Source organism: Eubalaena glacialis, chromosome 3, assembly GCF_028564815.1.
Source record: "Eubalaena glacialis isolate mEubGla1 chromosome 3, mEubGla1.1.hap2.+ XY, whole genome shotgun sequence".
Taxonomy (NCBI): Eukaryota; Metazoa; Chordata; class Mammalia; order Artiodactyla; family Balaenidae; genus Eubalaena; species Eubalaena glacialis.
In genome coordinates this window covers 175,321,365-175,335,075 of record NC_083718.1, presented here as the reverse complement: position 1 = coordinate 175,335,075, position 13,711 = coordinate 175,321,365, and the positions used below count along the sequence as shown (strand labels likewise).

The following is a 13,711-nucleotide window of genomic DNA, read 5'->3' as shown; positions in this document are numbered from 1 at the left end:
GCATCTGAGGACGCTTATATCTATTATATGTTAGCAGCACAGCCTAGGGGTAAAGAAGAGGGACCCTGTGCCCAAACGACAAAGTTGAAATATTGGCTCCTACGCCTACTGATTATATGACAAGAGACTCAACCTTACTGTAAAATGGGGCCGTGAAGCATCATGGTTAAGGGCATGGAAACTCAAACCAGGCTGCCTAAGTTTATTTTTTTCCCTTAATTTAGTTTTATTTATTTATTTATGTAATCAATTTAGTTTTTCTTTTTAATTTTTTCACTTTTATACTGTAGTATAGTTGATTAACAATGTGTTAGTTTCAGGTATACAGCAAAGTGATTCAGTTATACATATACGTGGATCTATTCTTTTTAAAATTCTTTTCCCATTTAGGTTATTACAGAGTATTGAGCAGAGTTCCCTGTGCTATACAGTAGGTCCTTGTTGGTTACCTATTTTAAATATAAGGCTGACTAAGTTTAAATCTGCTGTGCTATTGCTAGCTGAACAACCTTGGGCAAGTCACTCCATGTCTAAGTGCCTAGTTTCCTCACAAGAACAACAGAGATCATAATAGTACCTGTCTTGTAGAGTTATGGTAAAGCATTTAGAATAGTGCCTTGTACCTAGTAAGTAATCAATAAATATCATCCCTGATTAGCATGCGTTTGGATCTCACATGGTTTGTAATACAGGTTTGAGGGAATGAATGAGTGAATGGATTGAATTACATTGTACCGGATTAAAAAGAATTAAAGTAAATTGAAATGAATTAAAATTGTGCCCAGGCCTCACTTGTCCAGCACTGAGAGCCCTCTCTGAGCTGGCCCATTAAGCAGTGTAGGGACTTCCCTTCCCAAGTCATCTCCTTGTCCTTCTTTCCGCTGCTGAGGGCCCAGGGATGCCTTCCCTTTGCTTCCAGTTAACTAGTTAACATCAATTAGAAACAAGCAAGCACTCAACGAGGCTCAAGTTTCAGCTTTGTCCCAGGGACTTCACTCAAGGAGGCCCTTCCATTATCATAAACAACATATTGACCCACTGATATACTTGAAAACTCATCTCAACTTTTAAAAAAAGCAAAAGCCACACCACTGTGGATGTCTGTCTTGTTTAGAGTTGTTCTCGTCACAGTCTATGAATATTTTTAGCTGCATATAAAATAACAACCGTCCTACATTTCCCTTCAGCCAGAGCTTATGGCTCTGGATTTGCAGGCAGAAAGCAGACTTCCCAGCCCCTAAGTGAGAGGAAAGCTTCCAAAAGGAGGGTGGCACAGAAATGAGAAAAAGAGACAAAAAAAAGGAAACGAAATCCCCCAAACCCGACAGCAACATGAAATTCATTGCTTTTAAGGAGAGAGAAGCGGGGGTGGGGAAGCAGAGAAGCAGAGAATTGTGAAGACCATTTGGCAAAGGGAATTCTAGGAACACAGAAAAGGAGGCCCCTCCCTCTGCCCTGACAAATCAAGGGAGGCTTCATGGAAGAGGTGATGGTGACACCGGTCCTAAAGAAGAGACTGTATTGTTGGCTGGGTCTTTGCGCAAAGAATGGAAGAGGATGAGTGAACCCCTTTCCTCGGAGACTTTGTGGAAAGGAGCCCCTAGGCCCCTGGAGGACCACAGACCTCCTCTTCCCCTGCCCCTGCTATTTGCCTCTGTGACCACCTCCCCTCTGGACACTCACCTCGATAGGTCCTCATGAGCTTCTTCTGTTCCTTTACAGAAGTTTCATAGGAGGTGAAAAAGAAGAAGACGAGAATGAGAGTCACCTCCAGCATAAAGGCCCACAGGGTCAGCGGGCCCCGCACAGACTTTTGGTACTTAGAGCCCATCCTGTGTCCGTCTCTGTGCGGCAGTTCCACCAGCACCGGGCATTACACCTCGGCTCCACACCCACTCGGGGGAGGGATAGGGGAGACACCCGCCCAAGGCCTTATCTCAGGCTGCACAGCTGGCGCTGCTGGCCTGTCTATGGAGTTAACACAGGAGCAGAGGGGCAGTGACAGGGAGGAGGAAAAAAATGCATTTATTCCAACATTAACTGATTCATTCAATCATTCATTGATTTATTCATTCAACAAGTAGTTGCTACATTCCTACTGCAGGCACTGTGCTCAGTTGAAAAGAGGGCATTCATTCACTCGATCCCCAAACATGAGAATCCTTCTCTACTCCTTACTTCGTTTACCTTCACTATATCTTGCAAGAATGGCAAAGAATAGATCAACTCAACACCTCTATTTTACAAATGGGGAAACTAAAGCTCAGATGGGGCTTTGGATTGGCAAAATTTCTCTTTAAAACCTTACCACATGTCAGAGAGGGCACCAAGTGGGCTCTTAAAAAGGATATATTGAATGAATGAATGAATGAATGAAAGCAAAGAGCAATGCTAAGCCCTGGGGAGGACATAGGACCCACAGAGAACTAACTCCTCAGAGCTACACAGTTGAAATTATTTTTATTTGAAACTGTATTTAAATTGACCTGTTTCTAAATCTCTTAAGGACAGGTGGGAGAAAAGAAAAGAGGCTTGGGTCCAGCTCTAGTAAAACCCTGGTGGGAGTCCTGATCCAGCCAGAGACTAAAATTGTCCCCCATCTGGTCACCTGCTCACAGAGCATCCCAGGACTCTGCCTGGGGCATGAACACTGCAATGCATTTGAGGATGGCCACCAGCCTTAGCACGCCCAACCCACAATGGAGGACAGTCCCCTGGAATAGGATTTAGGGCACCTGAGATCTAGTTCTGACCCTGCAGCTAACTTTTCCTGTGGCCACATCCATTTGCTCAGCAGAAGATCTAATACATAGTAAGCATGGAGAAAGGGAGGGAGGGAGGAATCAAAGTTTTTTACCTTCTGCACTGGCCAGCCACTGGCCACTGAGTATAGACTGAATTTATGGAAGCCCAGAGACTAAAACTTGGCTAGGAGTAGCAGGGAGGCAGATTTTGGCCCAACATGAGTGGATACTTTATTGATCATTCATGGGGTAGTGAGCACCCTGTCACTAGGGGAATGCAAGCAGAAGCTGATGGTTGCTTGTCAGAGATGTCTGGCATGTGATTCATATCTGGATCAAGGGAGATTTTAATCACCTGGTAGAATCTTGTCTTTTTGTTTTTAGATGAAGAAACTGAGACCCAGAAGGTCACACCCAAGGTCATACAGTCATTGGCATCAGTCACTTCTTGCCCAGCACAGCTTTATTTACAGAAGGGAAAAAATTGAGAATAACCTAAATGTCCAATAGTAGAAGACTGGTTAAGTAAACTACAGGACACACAATCTGCCACCCATATGATGGTTCTGAACATGGGGGGAAATCCAGAGGAAAATGCTTTTAAGGTTTCTCAAAAACGGCACAGAGGATATATTATTTGGTGAAAAAGGAAATTACAGAACAGTGTGTAAGTATGATCCCACTTTTGTAAAATAATAATGACACAGTATGTTAAGACATGCATAGGAAAAAAAATGGCTGCAAACCACTACCTGGTTACTTTTGCTTTAGGTATTTTCGGGAGCTAAAATTTACTAAGCACTTAGCATGCTAGGCACTGTCCTAGGCACTTTACATGTATGAACTCAGTTAACTAGCCTGTGAGATGGGACTATTAGCCTTTACTACAACAGAGGAAGCTGAGGCACAGAAAGCTTAGGTGACTCGCCCAAGTTTATGGGGCTAGTAAGTAATAGAGCTGGGATTTCAACCCGGGCAGTCTGCCTTATGCACCTGGGTGTTTAACCACTTAACTTTAGCCCAGATAACTTCTAAGTCTTCTTCCACTTCTAAAAGTCTAGGAATGTAGGGTTCTAAGCCTTCTGCTATCTCAACAGTAAATAAGGGAGTAGGTGCCCTGGTCTCTAGAGATTAGCCCTCATGGTCAGCCCTGGTTCTGATTTCTGGTCCTTTTCTGGCCATCAGCACTTCTTATGAGCTGGGTTTCCTTAAAGAGGGACTCCCCTGTGAGGGGGATAAGTGAATGTGACCCCTGTTGGCATGGGTCCTGTACCAGCAGGTTGTAAGCCAGGCAGCCCAGGGAAACCAAATGTCAGGCAGATGAACACCAAACATTTCCAGTCGCTGCCAGCTCCTGTGCCTGGAGCCCCTGATGGTTGTGTTTACCAGCTAGCAAATTCAGTGATGACGGCAGCTGGTTCTCACAGGGGCATCCTAACCCCCTGTGTGTCCTGATCCTGCCTCAGTGAGGGACTGACCGCCTGACAAGAGGGCCAAGCTCCTCAGTGAACAGGAAGGCTTCTTTTATTAAAGGGAGGGGACCCCCCCATAGGTGGCCTCTCCCAGAAGACTGGTCAAAAGGGGAGTTTTCTGTCTTCCTCTCTAACTCTTGCAAAAGACCCCTGTTTTCTGACGACAGTTCCAGATAGTCTGACTCCAAATCTTCAAGGCAGGGCCCCTAGTACAAAAAAGCACAGGCGATCTAGGCCAGAAATGTCATAAAGCAAATCAAATGTTAATTGTTGACTCTAGGTGGGAGGTGAATGGCTTTTCACTGAACATTTCTTTCAACTTTTTTGGTATATGTTTGAAATTTTTCATAACAAAATGTTGGGGGGAAAAGGTTCTGTGTGCACCTGCCACTCCCTATGCCAAAAGCACCCCTCCCCCCAGGTATCTGCATGCTCCCTCCCTCGCTGACTCAGATCCAAGCAACAGGAGACCAGGGACTTTTGACTGTTGTATCCTCAGCACCTGATGCTTAGTCTATAGTAGGTGCTCAATAAATATCTGTTGACTGAATAACAGCTGCCATTTCTGGAATGCCAAGCACTGGACCCAGCATTTTGCATACATTATTTCATCTACTCTTCCCCTCAAGCCTGTGAGTACAGGCATCACCACTCTCATTTTACAGATGAGAAAACTACGGCTCAGAGAGGTGATGTGAGCGCCCCAAGTCACAAAGCTAATAAACAGCAGAGTCGGAACCCAACCCACATCCATCTGATGCCATGGCTTGTGCTGTTAACTACTTTGCAATTCTGCCTTCCATTAACTAAACAACTCACAGTCTCAATTTCCTTATGAGTCAAATAAGATGAGCTGCTTTGCTTTCCTCACAGAGTTATTATAAATGTGAGACTATGTAAGCATGCTTGGCAACCTGGGTTTTGGAAATGAAGGTGAGCAAGTGGTGCCATGACTGTGGCCTCCTGTTCTGAGTGACCAGGCTTCCTCCGGGTGTGATGAATCAAGTCAGAGAGACTGCAGCTTTCACATGTAATCATGCATTTTCTGTAAAAAACAGGACTCTATGAGAATACTCACCACGCCCTCCTCACCTGAGTCAAGTATTGTAAAACTCAGTCACGAGCAGTGACCAAGGAGGTAGGTAGGCCCTCCATCTCCTCTCTGGAAGCTTGTCCACACCAAGGGTGTGATCCTGCTCTGGGCATGCCTGGTTAAAGTGTGGCTAAGTCAATAATTTATTCATTTAACAAACGAGCTCTGGAGTCAGGCAACATGGGTTCAAATCCTAGCTCTGCAAATTATTAGCTGTGTGACCTTCGGTAAGACTACCAATATCTCTGAGTCTGTTTCTTTACCTGTAAAGTGGAGAAAATCAGGGTCAATCTCACAGGGTGGTTGTGAAGATTAAATGAGGTAATGCACATGAAGTGTCACATGTGTAGAAAACACTCCATAAATGTTAGCATTATTATTATGGCACGAGCTTGGCATGTTTACCACAGAAAACTTCAAAAATGCAAAGGTGCATAAAGCTTACATAAAGCACCCATGATTTCATCATCTCCCCAAACCAGCTCTACTTCTTTGTGTATATATCCTTTCAGATTTTTTCTATTCATGTGAATTTATGCCTTGTTTCTTCCCCTACGAAAAAGGGATTATATAGCAAATGTTTAGTAACTTGCTTTTTTCATGAACAGAATATCATAAGCGGTTTCCAAGCCAGGAAAAATCTTTCTATAACACTATCATGGTGGATAAGAGCCCAGGCTCTGACACCAGACTGCCTGGGTTTGAATCCTAGCTCTATCACTTACTGTGTGACCTTAGGCAAATGACTTAACTTCTCTGTGCCACAGTTTTCTTTTCTTCTTTTTTTTTTTAATAAATTTATTTATTTTTGGCTGTGTTGGGTCTTCGTTGCTGTGTGCGGGCTTTCTCTAGTTGCGGCGAGCGGGGGCCACTCCTCGTTGCGGTGCGTGGGCTTCTCACTGTCGTGGCTTCTCTTGTTGCGGAGCACGGGCTCTAGGCACACGGGCTTCAGTAGTTGTGGCACGTGGGCTCAGTAGTTGTGGCTTGCGGGCTCTAGAGCTCAGGCTCAGTAGTTGTGTGTGTCACAGTTTTCTCATCTGTAATATGGCACCAGTAGTAATCTCTTTGTCATAGGATTGTTGTGAGGATTAGATCAAAATGCATATGATACTTAGAGGAGTGCCTGCACATAGTTAAGTGCTATGTGTCATCATTCTCCATGGCACACTGATTTCCACAGTAAGGATGTGTGATCATTTGTTTGACCAGCCCCCTTTGTGGGATATCTGGGCTATTTCTAAACTGTTTCTGTTCTAAACATACTATGAACATCATTCATTAACAGGGTTCTCTGGGGGATACAGACACACATATAGGAGGTGGCCATCCAATGTCTGGATTTTTCTGTGACTCACATGGGACAGGAACAAAGCTCAAGGCAGGTGGGCCAGCCGTGCCTGGCGGGTTTGAGGGGATCAAAGCTGCTGAAAGAGGTGGGTATGCAATTTCCTCATATGTGAAATAGGGTGTGATGATCTCTCTCCAGGCTATTCTGAGCTATTTTGAGCTCAGTTGAAGCTCACATGCCAATCCCAACCCCTTGGCCATCAGAAAGTCCCAGGAGAAGAGGAGGAACAGCCCTATTCCTGTCTGGCCCTTGGTCTTTTGAATGAGAGCAAATGATTTCCTCTTCCCTGTCTTACTCATCTGTAAAATGGCCACTGCTGATCTCCCCTGCTTCCTGATTGGTGGTGGCAGTGTGGGGAACTGGGGAGCTCTGTGTCAGGCCTCATCTCAGCCCAGTTCTGTGCCCTTAGGATCCCAAAGGGTCCTTTCAGGTTGCAGAGGTGAAAGGCTGCAACTTGGCTAGAGCCAAAGGGGTTTGGGCTATTGTTGGTCCGGAAAATACAGGGTCCAGCTGGGACAGGAGGTGTGAGAGGAAGGGAATGGAGAAGGGCAGACTTACTGTGGCCTGTCCTAGGGCTCTTGACAAGGAGGCCTTTCCCATCATCCCACTCCAGCCAATCATCAGATCAACAATCCTTACCATCAAGAGCCATGTACAGGCACCAGAGCATCAAGGCTTCATATTGCTCAGCTTGTGACTCAAGCCAAATTCCTTTACCATACCAACTGCATGACCTTGTTTTCTCTGAGCCTCGGTTTTCTCATCTGTAAAATGGAGCTAACATGTTCTGCTTCTAAACATAGGGCTTGAAGTGTCTCCAGAGGTGATCTTGGCACAGGGTGGGCGGGTGACTCAACTCTGGACACCAGTGAGTTGACATCTGAATTGGGACTGGAACCCAGACCTCCAGATTGCATCATCTTGGGCCAACCCTGGGATTCTTTCTGCCCTTCCTCTGCTCTCAGTCCGTTGCCCAATAGTAACTCCCAGCCACACACTCCAGTAACACCCAGCCACTCCACACTTCTCCACAGCATGGAATGCCCTTGTCAGGAACCTATTTGATGGCAGGCTAGACAGTGAGCTCCAGAAAGCTGGCGTGTGTCCTCAGTGCCTCTCTCAACTTTTCTCTGGATTATTCACCTACCCATTCTGCAGTGTGCCGTGGCACTGTCCTAGACAACAGGGACCCAGTGAGGAGTGGAAAAGACCACAGATATGGCCCCTAACCTCACAGAGTTGACTGTCTTAGTCCCTGGCCCAGGTAATCTGGAAACTGGCAGTCATGGAGAGGAGGGCTATTCAGGTCGACGAACCCCATGGAGTCTGGAGCCATGACCTCACCATGTACCTATGCCTTTCAGCCTCCAGTCATATTGATTTAGGTTCTGCCTGTATCCTTCTCCATGAACCAACCTGCCCTGGCAACTGAAGTCTTTTTCTGTGGTTCCAAGCAGAGCATTTCACAATGATGGGCAGCCTTGGTGAAACTTCGAGCTCACAGAGTATGTTATCCTTGGCTGCCCGGTGACACTTTATCAACGTGCTGGAGTAGAGGTGAAGGATGAAAAACAAGTATACTGTTAACAGAAATGACTTGCTGTTATCTACTGCATGCCTGGCCCTGAGAGTTCATCATCTGGTAAGCCTTCAAACAAACCTGAGTGAAAAGAGAGGCTCTGAGACATTCAGTAACTTGCCCAAGCTAGTAAGTGGCCAAGGTGGAATTTCAATCCTGGTCTGAAAAAGCAGGTATTCTTGCCATTTTTCCAAACTGCATCTCTACAGGGTATGAAGCCAATCCCCAAGAAGCTTTTCATCTAGGTGGATGGACAAGCCTCACCCAAGAAACCACAAGTTAGGAACAATACTGACAGAGATGCTCTCTGTAGGAGTAAAGGCAGGAAGGAGGGAAGATAAGGTTGTACTAGTGGGTTTGAGGACAGTAAGTAGATAAGGCTTGCTTGCCTGAGGAGGCCTGGAAAATAGGGGTGGGTCCCCATTGTGACCATCTTTGGATGCCATAATAAAGAGAATGGGTTTTCTCTTTCAGGCACTGGGTGATCCTTGAAGATTTGTGACAGTATAAAGTAAAAGAGCAGCAGTTGAGGATGATGCATTTGGTGTAAATGACAAGTTCCTTCTTGGGGCGGGTTTTTATTTCAGGGGGTGATCACAGGGCAGGGAGAGGTCCACGCATCCCAGGACAAAACAAGACGGCATCTGCTTCCTGTAAGTTTTTAAAATGTGCTGTAAGACCATCTAACTGTCCCACTGTTGGTGAGTGGTTAAGTTGGTACAGCCACTTGACAGGAGATTTTGCAATCATCAGAAATATTTAGGAAGGGTGCATTAATTATAGCATGTAAAAATGCTTGTTAGCCAAAGAACAGAATACAAAATTGAATATCTAATATGATCACTATTCTGCTTAATAATAAAAACAACAGTAATAGTAATAATATATCATCCATGGGGGAAAACTGGAAAGAAAGGGAAAAATATAGAATGCTAACAGTAGTTGTGTTAAGGTGATGAGACCCATGGGTGTTCCCCCCAACACAGTCAACTGTGCTACATTTCCCCAGTTTTCTTTAATGACATGCATTCCTCTTTTCGACATACATTCATCTTTTTCTTTCTCTTAAAAAATTTTTTTGTTGTCTTTTCTAATTGTTATTTTGCCATACCTACTTTGCAGGGGTAAATGAACAAATAGATGCAGAGCACCTAGCACGGTTCTTGGCACAAAATCAGGGCTCTAGGAATGTTAGGTGAGAAGGGTCGCTGGCCCGGCATCCCCGCAGCTCCAGACCTCCGCCCGGGGGCAGAGACGCTCCCGAAGCCGACGCTCGCCGGGTCCAGCAGGCGCGGTGCCCGCAAAACCCGCCGCCTTGCACGCCCTGCGTACGTGGAGCCCGGGCCGCACCGCCCCACACACCCCCTGCAACCTCGCGTGACGTCGCGCGCACCCACGGCCCCGCCCCCTGTGACACCACCTCCAGGAGGCAGGACTGCAGCGGCCCCGCCCCGCGCCTCCTCCGATAGGCCGCCGCGCTGTCACCACGTCGCGGGAAGCTGGCAGGGAGTGTGTGTGTGCGCGCGCGCGGTTTGCTTTGTCATACGTACCCCCGTCGCTGGCAGGCGCGGCCGGCTTGGTCGAGCATTCCAGGCTCCGCAGGAAAGGCCCCCGGCGCCTCCCGGATGAGAAGGGTGCTGTGAGCCCCTTACATAATGATGCGACTGACTGGAGCACAGTTCAGCCCAGATACGCACATGCCGCAAACCCAGGCCTCGCGATTTCATAGGGTGCTAGTGATAGCCTACAATGAAAACAGCACCGTATGCTCTAATGTGGATTATAATACAATGAAATGCAATCGAATAATAATGAAATGTACCTTCGCAACAAGGCATAATATAGGATGTTATATTTATAGGGCCTATTTATAAGCCTCTATTTAAGTCTTTTCTGATAGGCTCGGACTCAGGCCCAGACACCGTAATGATTGGCGCACTCTTCTGTCCTTCAAAGAGGCGGGTTCTAGAGTCCGCTTTGCAACAGCGGGCCCTGGGATTGGCCGGCAGCGGCGTAGCGGCGCCTTCGATTGGCCCCGAAGGCCGTCCGTCGGAGCGGAGGAGGCGGGGCAGGCGGCTGGCTGGTGCTGGGGCGGGCGGGCCCCGGAATTGTCATTTCTTTGTTTCCGAAGGCGGAGGAAGCGCTGAGCCCACACCTCCTCGTCCCACCCCCTCCCCCCGGGTGCTGGCTCCATGTCTGTGTGACCGGCCCCAGGGGTAGAGTCCAGGCCCGACGCGGGGCGGGTCGGCGGCGGCGGCTGAGGTGAGAGGCGGCGGCGGCGCGGGCACCCGGCCCCCCAGCGGGAGGATGAAGCGGCGGAACGCCGACTGCAGTAAGCTCCGCCGCCCCCTAAAGCGGAACCGGATCACCGAGGGCATCTACGGCAGGTGAGCGGCGGCGCCCCCGCCTCCGCCGGCGCGGGCCCCGCGGCCCGCGGCCGTCTCTGGAGGGGCCGAGCCCCGTTATGTAACCCCGACTAGGCCTCACGCCCTTGCCGGGGGCTCCCCGGAGGAGCGCTGCCCATGGGGCCCCGGGCGGCCCGCCGGGGTCCGCCCCGAGGGCGCGGGGCGTGGCGAGGGCCGCCGGCCGGGCTGGGAGGGCGCGGCGGGCGCGGGCTGAGGGAGCCGCCGCGCCGCCGTTGGGACTGTCCGGGCCCCGCCGAGGGGGAGGGGCGGTGACCCCCTCCCCATCCGCGCCGCCGGGCCCTCGGGGCTGCTCTAGGGGCTGACGGGCCTCCGCTGGTCCCCCAGCCCGCTCCGGCCCGGGAGTCGCCGGCCTGAGTCGGGAGGCGCGTGGACCATATGCACTGGTGCGGGGGAAGGCTGACAAAGTTGGGAGCAGACAGTGGCCCCGCGGTCCCTCTGCGGACTGGGCAGGTGGCCACGTTGCCCCCTTTCGCCTTTTACTTTTCTTATGGGATCTCAAACTTGGCACCGAGGGCTGAAGCCGATACCCCCAAATCATGGCCTGTGGCCCCGCTCCAGACTCAGAAGGAGTGATGATCATTTTCTCAGCAGCATTATTTTGACAATTCCAAGCAGATAGTTTTCTTCGACCCCTTTAAAAAGGATTTTCTCCAAACTCGCGTGGTTTGTTGTTGTTTTTAGTTTGTTTTAATCCTCCAAAAACAAAGCAGTGTCCCTTTAAATAGAAATTGAATTCAGGACTGAGGGGTAGAAGGACAACAGGTTCATGGGGCAACTTAGTGAGAATCCCAGCTTCCCTAAGCAACATTTGTGTAGGACTGTTATTTTCTGGTTCTCACAATGTTAATTCTGAATGGTACCTGCCTTGATAAAGAAATGATTTCAGAGGAGAAGTAATTAGTTTACAAAGGAGAATTCTCAGGATGTGCCTATAAGCTTAATTGAGTCCTGGTGGTGTTTTACAGTTTAGCTCGTCTAGCTGTGGGACTTAGAGAAATATGTGAGGTAGCTGATAACACCCAAGTTGCCTTAGCATAGCTGTACACCTTGCACATGCTACTGTTTACACATTTAGAATGATTCCTTTCCACAAGCAGCTGACCGATGTAAACATTGGGTGTTTTTTTTATTTCAAGCTTAAAAGGGTTAAGAAGTCAGTTGAAGTAAAAAGTTTTTAGATATATCCTTATGTAATGAGCCATAGATCATAGGAAGAGTTCATTCATTAAACAAATATATGTACTATGTGCCAGGCCCTGTTCTAGCTAGTAAGGTGCAGCAGTGAGTAAAACAGGCCAAAATCCATGCTGAATCAATCAAACCTGGCCATTTAAACTAAAACTGTAAAAGCAAAAACCATTTTTCCTACAGATTTAATGGGTGGGGGAAAGTTCTCTTCAAGTTACACACACTATAATTCTTGAATAAAGGAAGGGTTTTCCCCCTGCCTATTGAAAAAGATATGAACAATTTAATATTAATAGTGACACAAGAATAGAAAAAGCGTATTAAACAGAGTTGGTAAAGCAAGGACAACCGTGCCATTTGAATGGCTGCTATTTACAGTAACATATGATGATGTACTTCTGTTTATAGTGAGAAGATTGGGAATCCCATATTGTTTACATGTTTTCTGTTGTATTTCAACTTCTCTGGTATTTGAACAAATATGCCCAGTTTAGTACCTGCCCCATAATAACCACTCAATCAGTGTGCATCAATGTGAAGAAGTGAATTTATTGTCTAATGAAGGTCTATTATTTTACTGATGAACTTTTGGAATTTGAATTTTCTTACCCTAAAGGTTAATAGTAAATGCCCTATGCAAGTTATTCAGAGTTTCATCTGTAAAAGTTTAAAAAACCAACAGTACTTCAGCTCTCAAATATATTTACTCTTCTCTATTTGGCATTCTTTAAGTTAAAAGTTAATAAAAAACTTACATATATTTCTACTTTCTTTTCTCTTGGAGCATCATATATCAAATGAGCGTTTCAATTCACTTATCTGTTTCTTAGTTTATATTATGGAGTATTATATTTTGGAGTATTATGGTCTGAAGAACAAGACCATAGTGTTGGGGTTTTTTTTTTGCAATTTTGTTTTTAAAAAGATTTAGAAAATTTCCAGTTATTTCTAAAGCAGACAGAATGAGTGGGCTAGTTACAAATTAGGTGTCTGAGGATTTGTGAGTATCAAATTTCTGTTAATCATCACATTTAAGTCTACACTAAATTGTTTTTCACACCATTGCCCATTTTGTTTCTCAATGTCTGGCCAATTTTTGTCTCATTAAGTAGAGAGCTTTGTTTTTTTCTCAGGCTCTGTTGGCAGTTTTGATAACCACTACCTACTGTTTCACAGCATAGCTTTTCATGGACTTACTATTTTCATGTTCTCAGTCTGCACAGCTCTCTGAGCTTGGCGTAGCAAGGAGGCAGCTGTGGTGAAGAGAGCACTGGACTGGGAGTGTCAGGAGACCTAGGTTCAGACTCAGTGTCCCAGCTGTGCCGTGTGGGATAGGCAGGGCATCCACCGCTTTGAGCCCCAGTTCTCTCACCTGTCGAGTGAGTTTTGAGGACTGAGAGGAAATAATGTACAGTTTGTGAAACTCTGTAAATTCTATCATGCTTAATACAAACATTATTTAGCATGTAGTTGTTATCGCAGTTTACCATATTTGTTTTATTTTTAAGGAGTCAGGAAAGACCATAGGGTTTGGTAAAACTATCAAACAAAAGTTGAGTAGTCAAAACAAGGGGTCAGTTTCTGCTTGGTCTTGCTGAAAAAAATCCTGTTGCTGAGATGCTTTTAATCATGGGCTCCAATCCAGCAACTGTGACTGAGGTGATTGTCAAATGATATCATTATTGTCATTATAATGGCTGTGGTAGAATTCTGTTTCAGGGGCAAGGTAGATGGAAAATGGATTTTAACATTATGTTAATATTACCTACATTTATATATATACCCATCATTTGAAAACTGAAATGTATAGAAATATGTTATTCTGGTCAAATTGTTAATCAAAAATAAGAGAAAGGAAATA

The 13,711-nt window shown here is 46.5% G+C and overlaps 2 protein-coding genes across 4 annotated transcripts in view; one reads left to right on the top strand and one right to left on the bottom strand.

Annotated features, from left to right (window-relative positions):
- The window catches only part of LOC133088859 (RH-like protein), a 35,658-nt gene extending 33,827 nt beyond the window's left edge, over positions 1–1,831 (bottom strand). For both annotated transcript variants that reach the window (XM_061186972.1, XM_061186973.1), the window contains exon 1: positions 1,684–1,831. In XM_061186972.1, the coding sequence (XP_061042955.1) occupies positions 1,684–1,831 (148 nt within the window). The remainder of the gene's footprint in view (positions 1–1,683) is intronic.
- An 8,514-nt stretch (positions 1,832–10,345) lies between these two features.
- Positions 10,346–13,711, top strand: part of MACO1 (macoilin 1) — a 55,715-nt gene continuing 52,349 nt past the window's right edge. Inside the window, exon 1 of one of the 2 annotated variants that reach the window (XM_061186970.1) lies at positions 10,346–10,623. In XM_061186970.1, coding sequence (XP_061042953.1) covers positions 10,544–10,623 — 80 coding nt within the window. In that variant the 5' untranslated portion in view covers positions 10,346–10,543. The remainder of the gene's footprint in view (positions 10,624–13,711) is intronic. The other variant, XM_061186971.1, reaches the window with a different exon arrangement.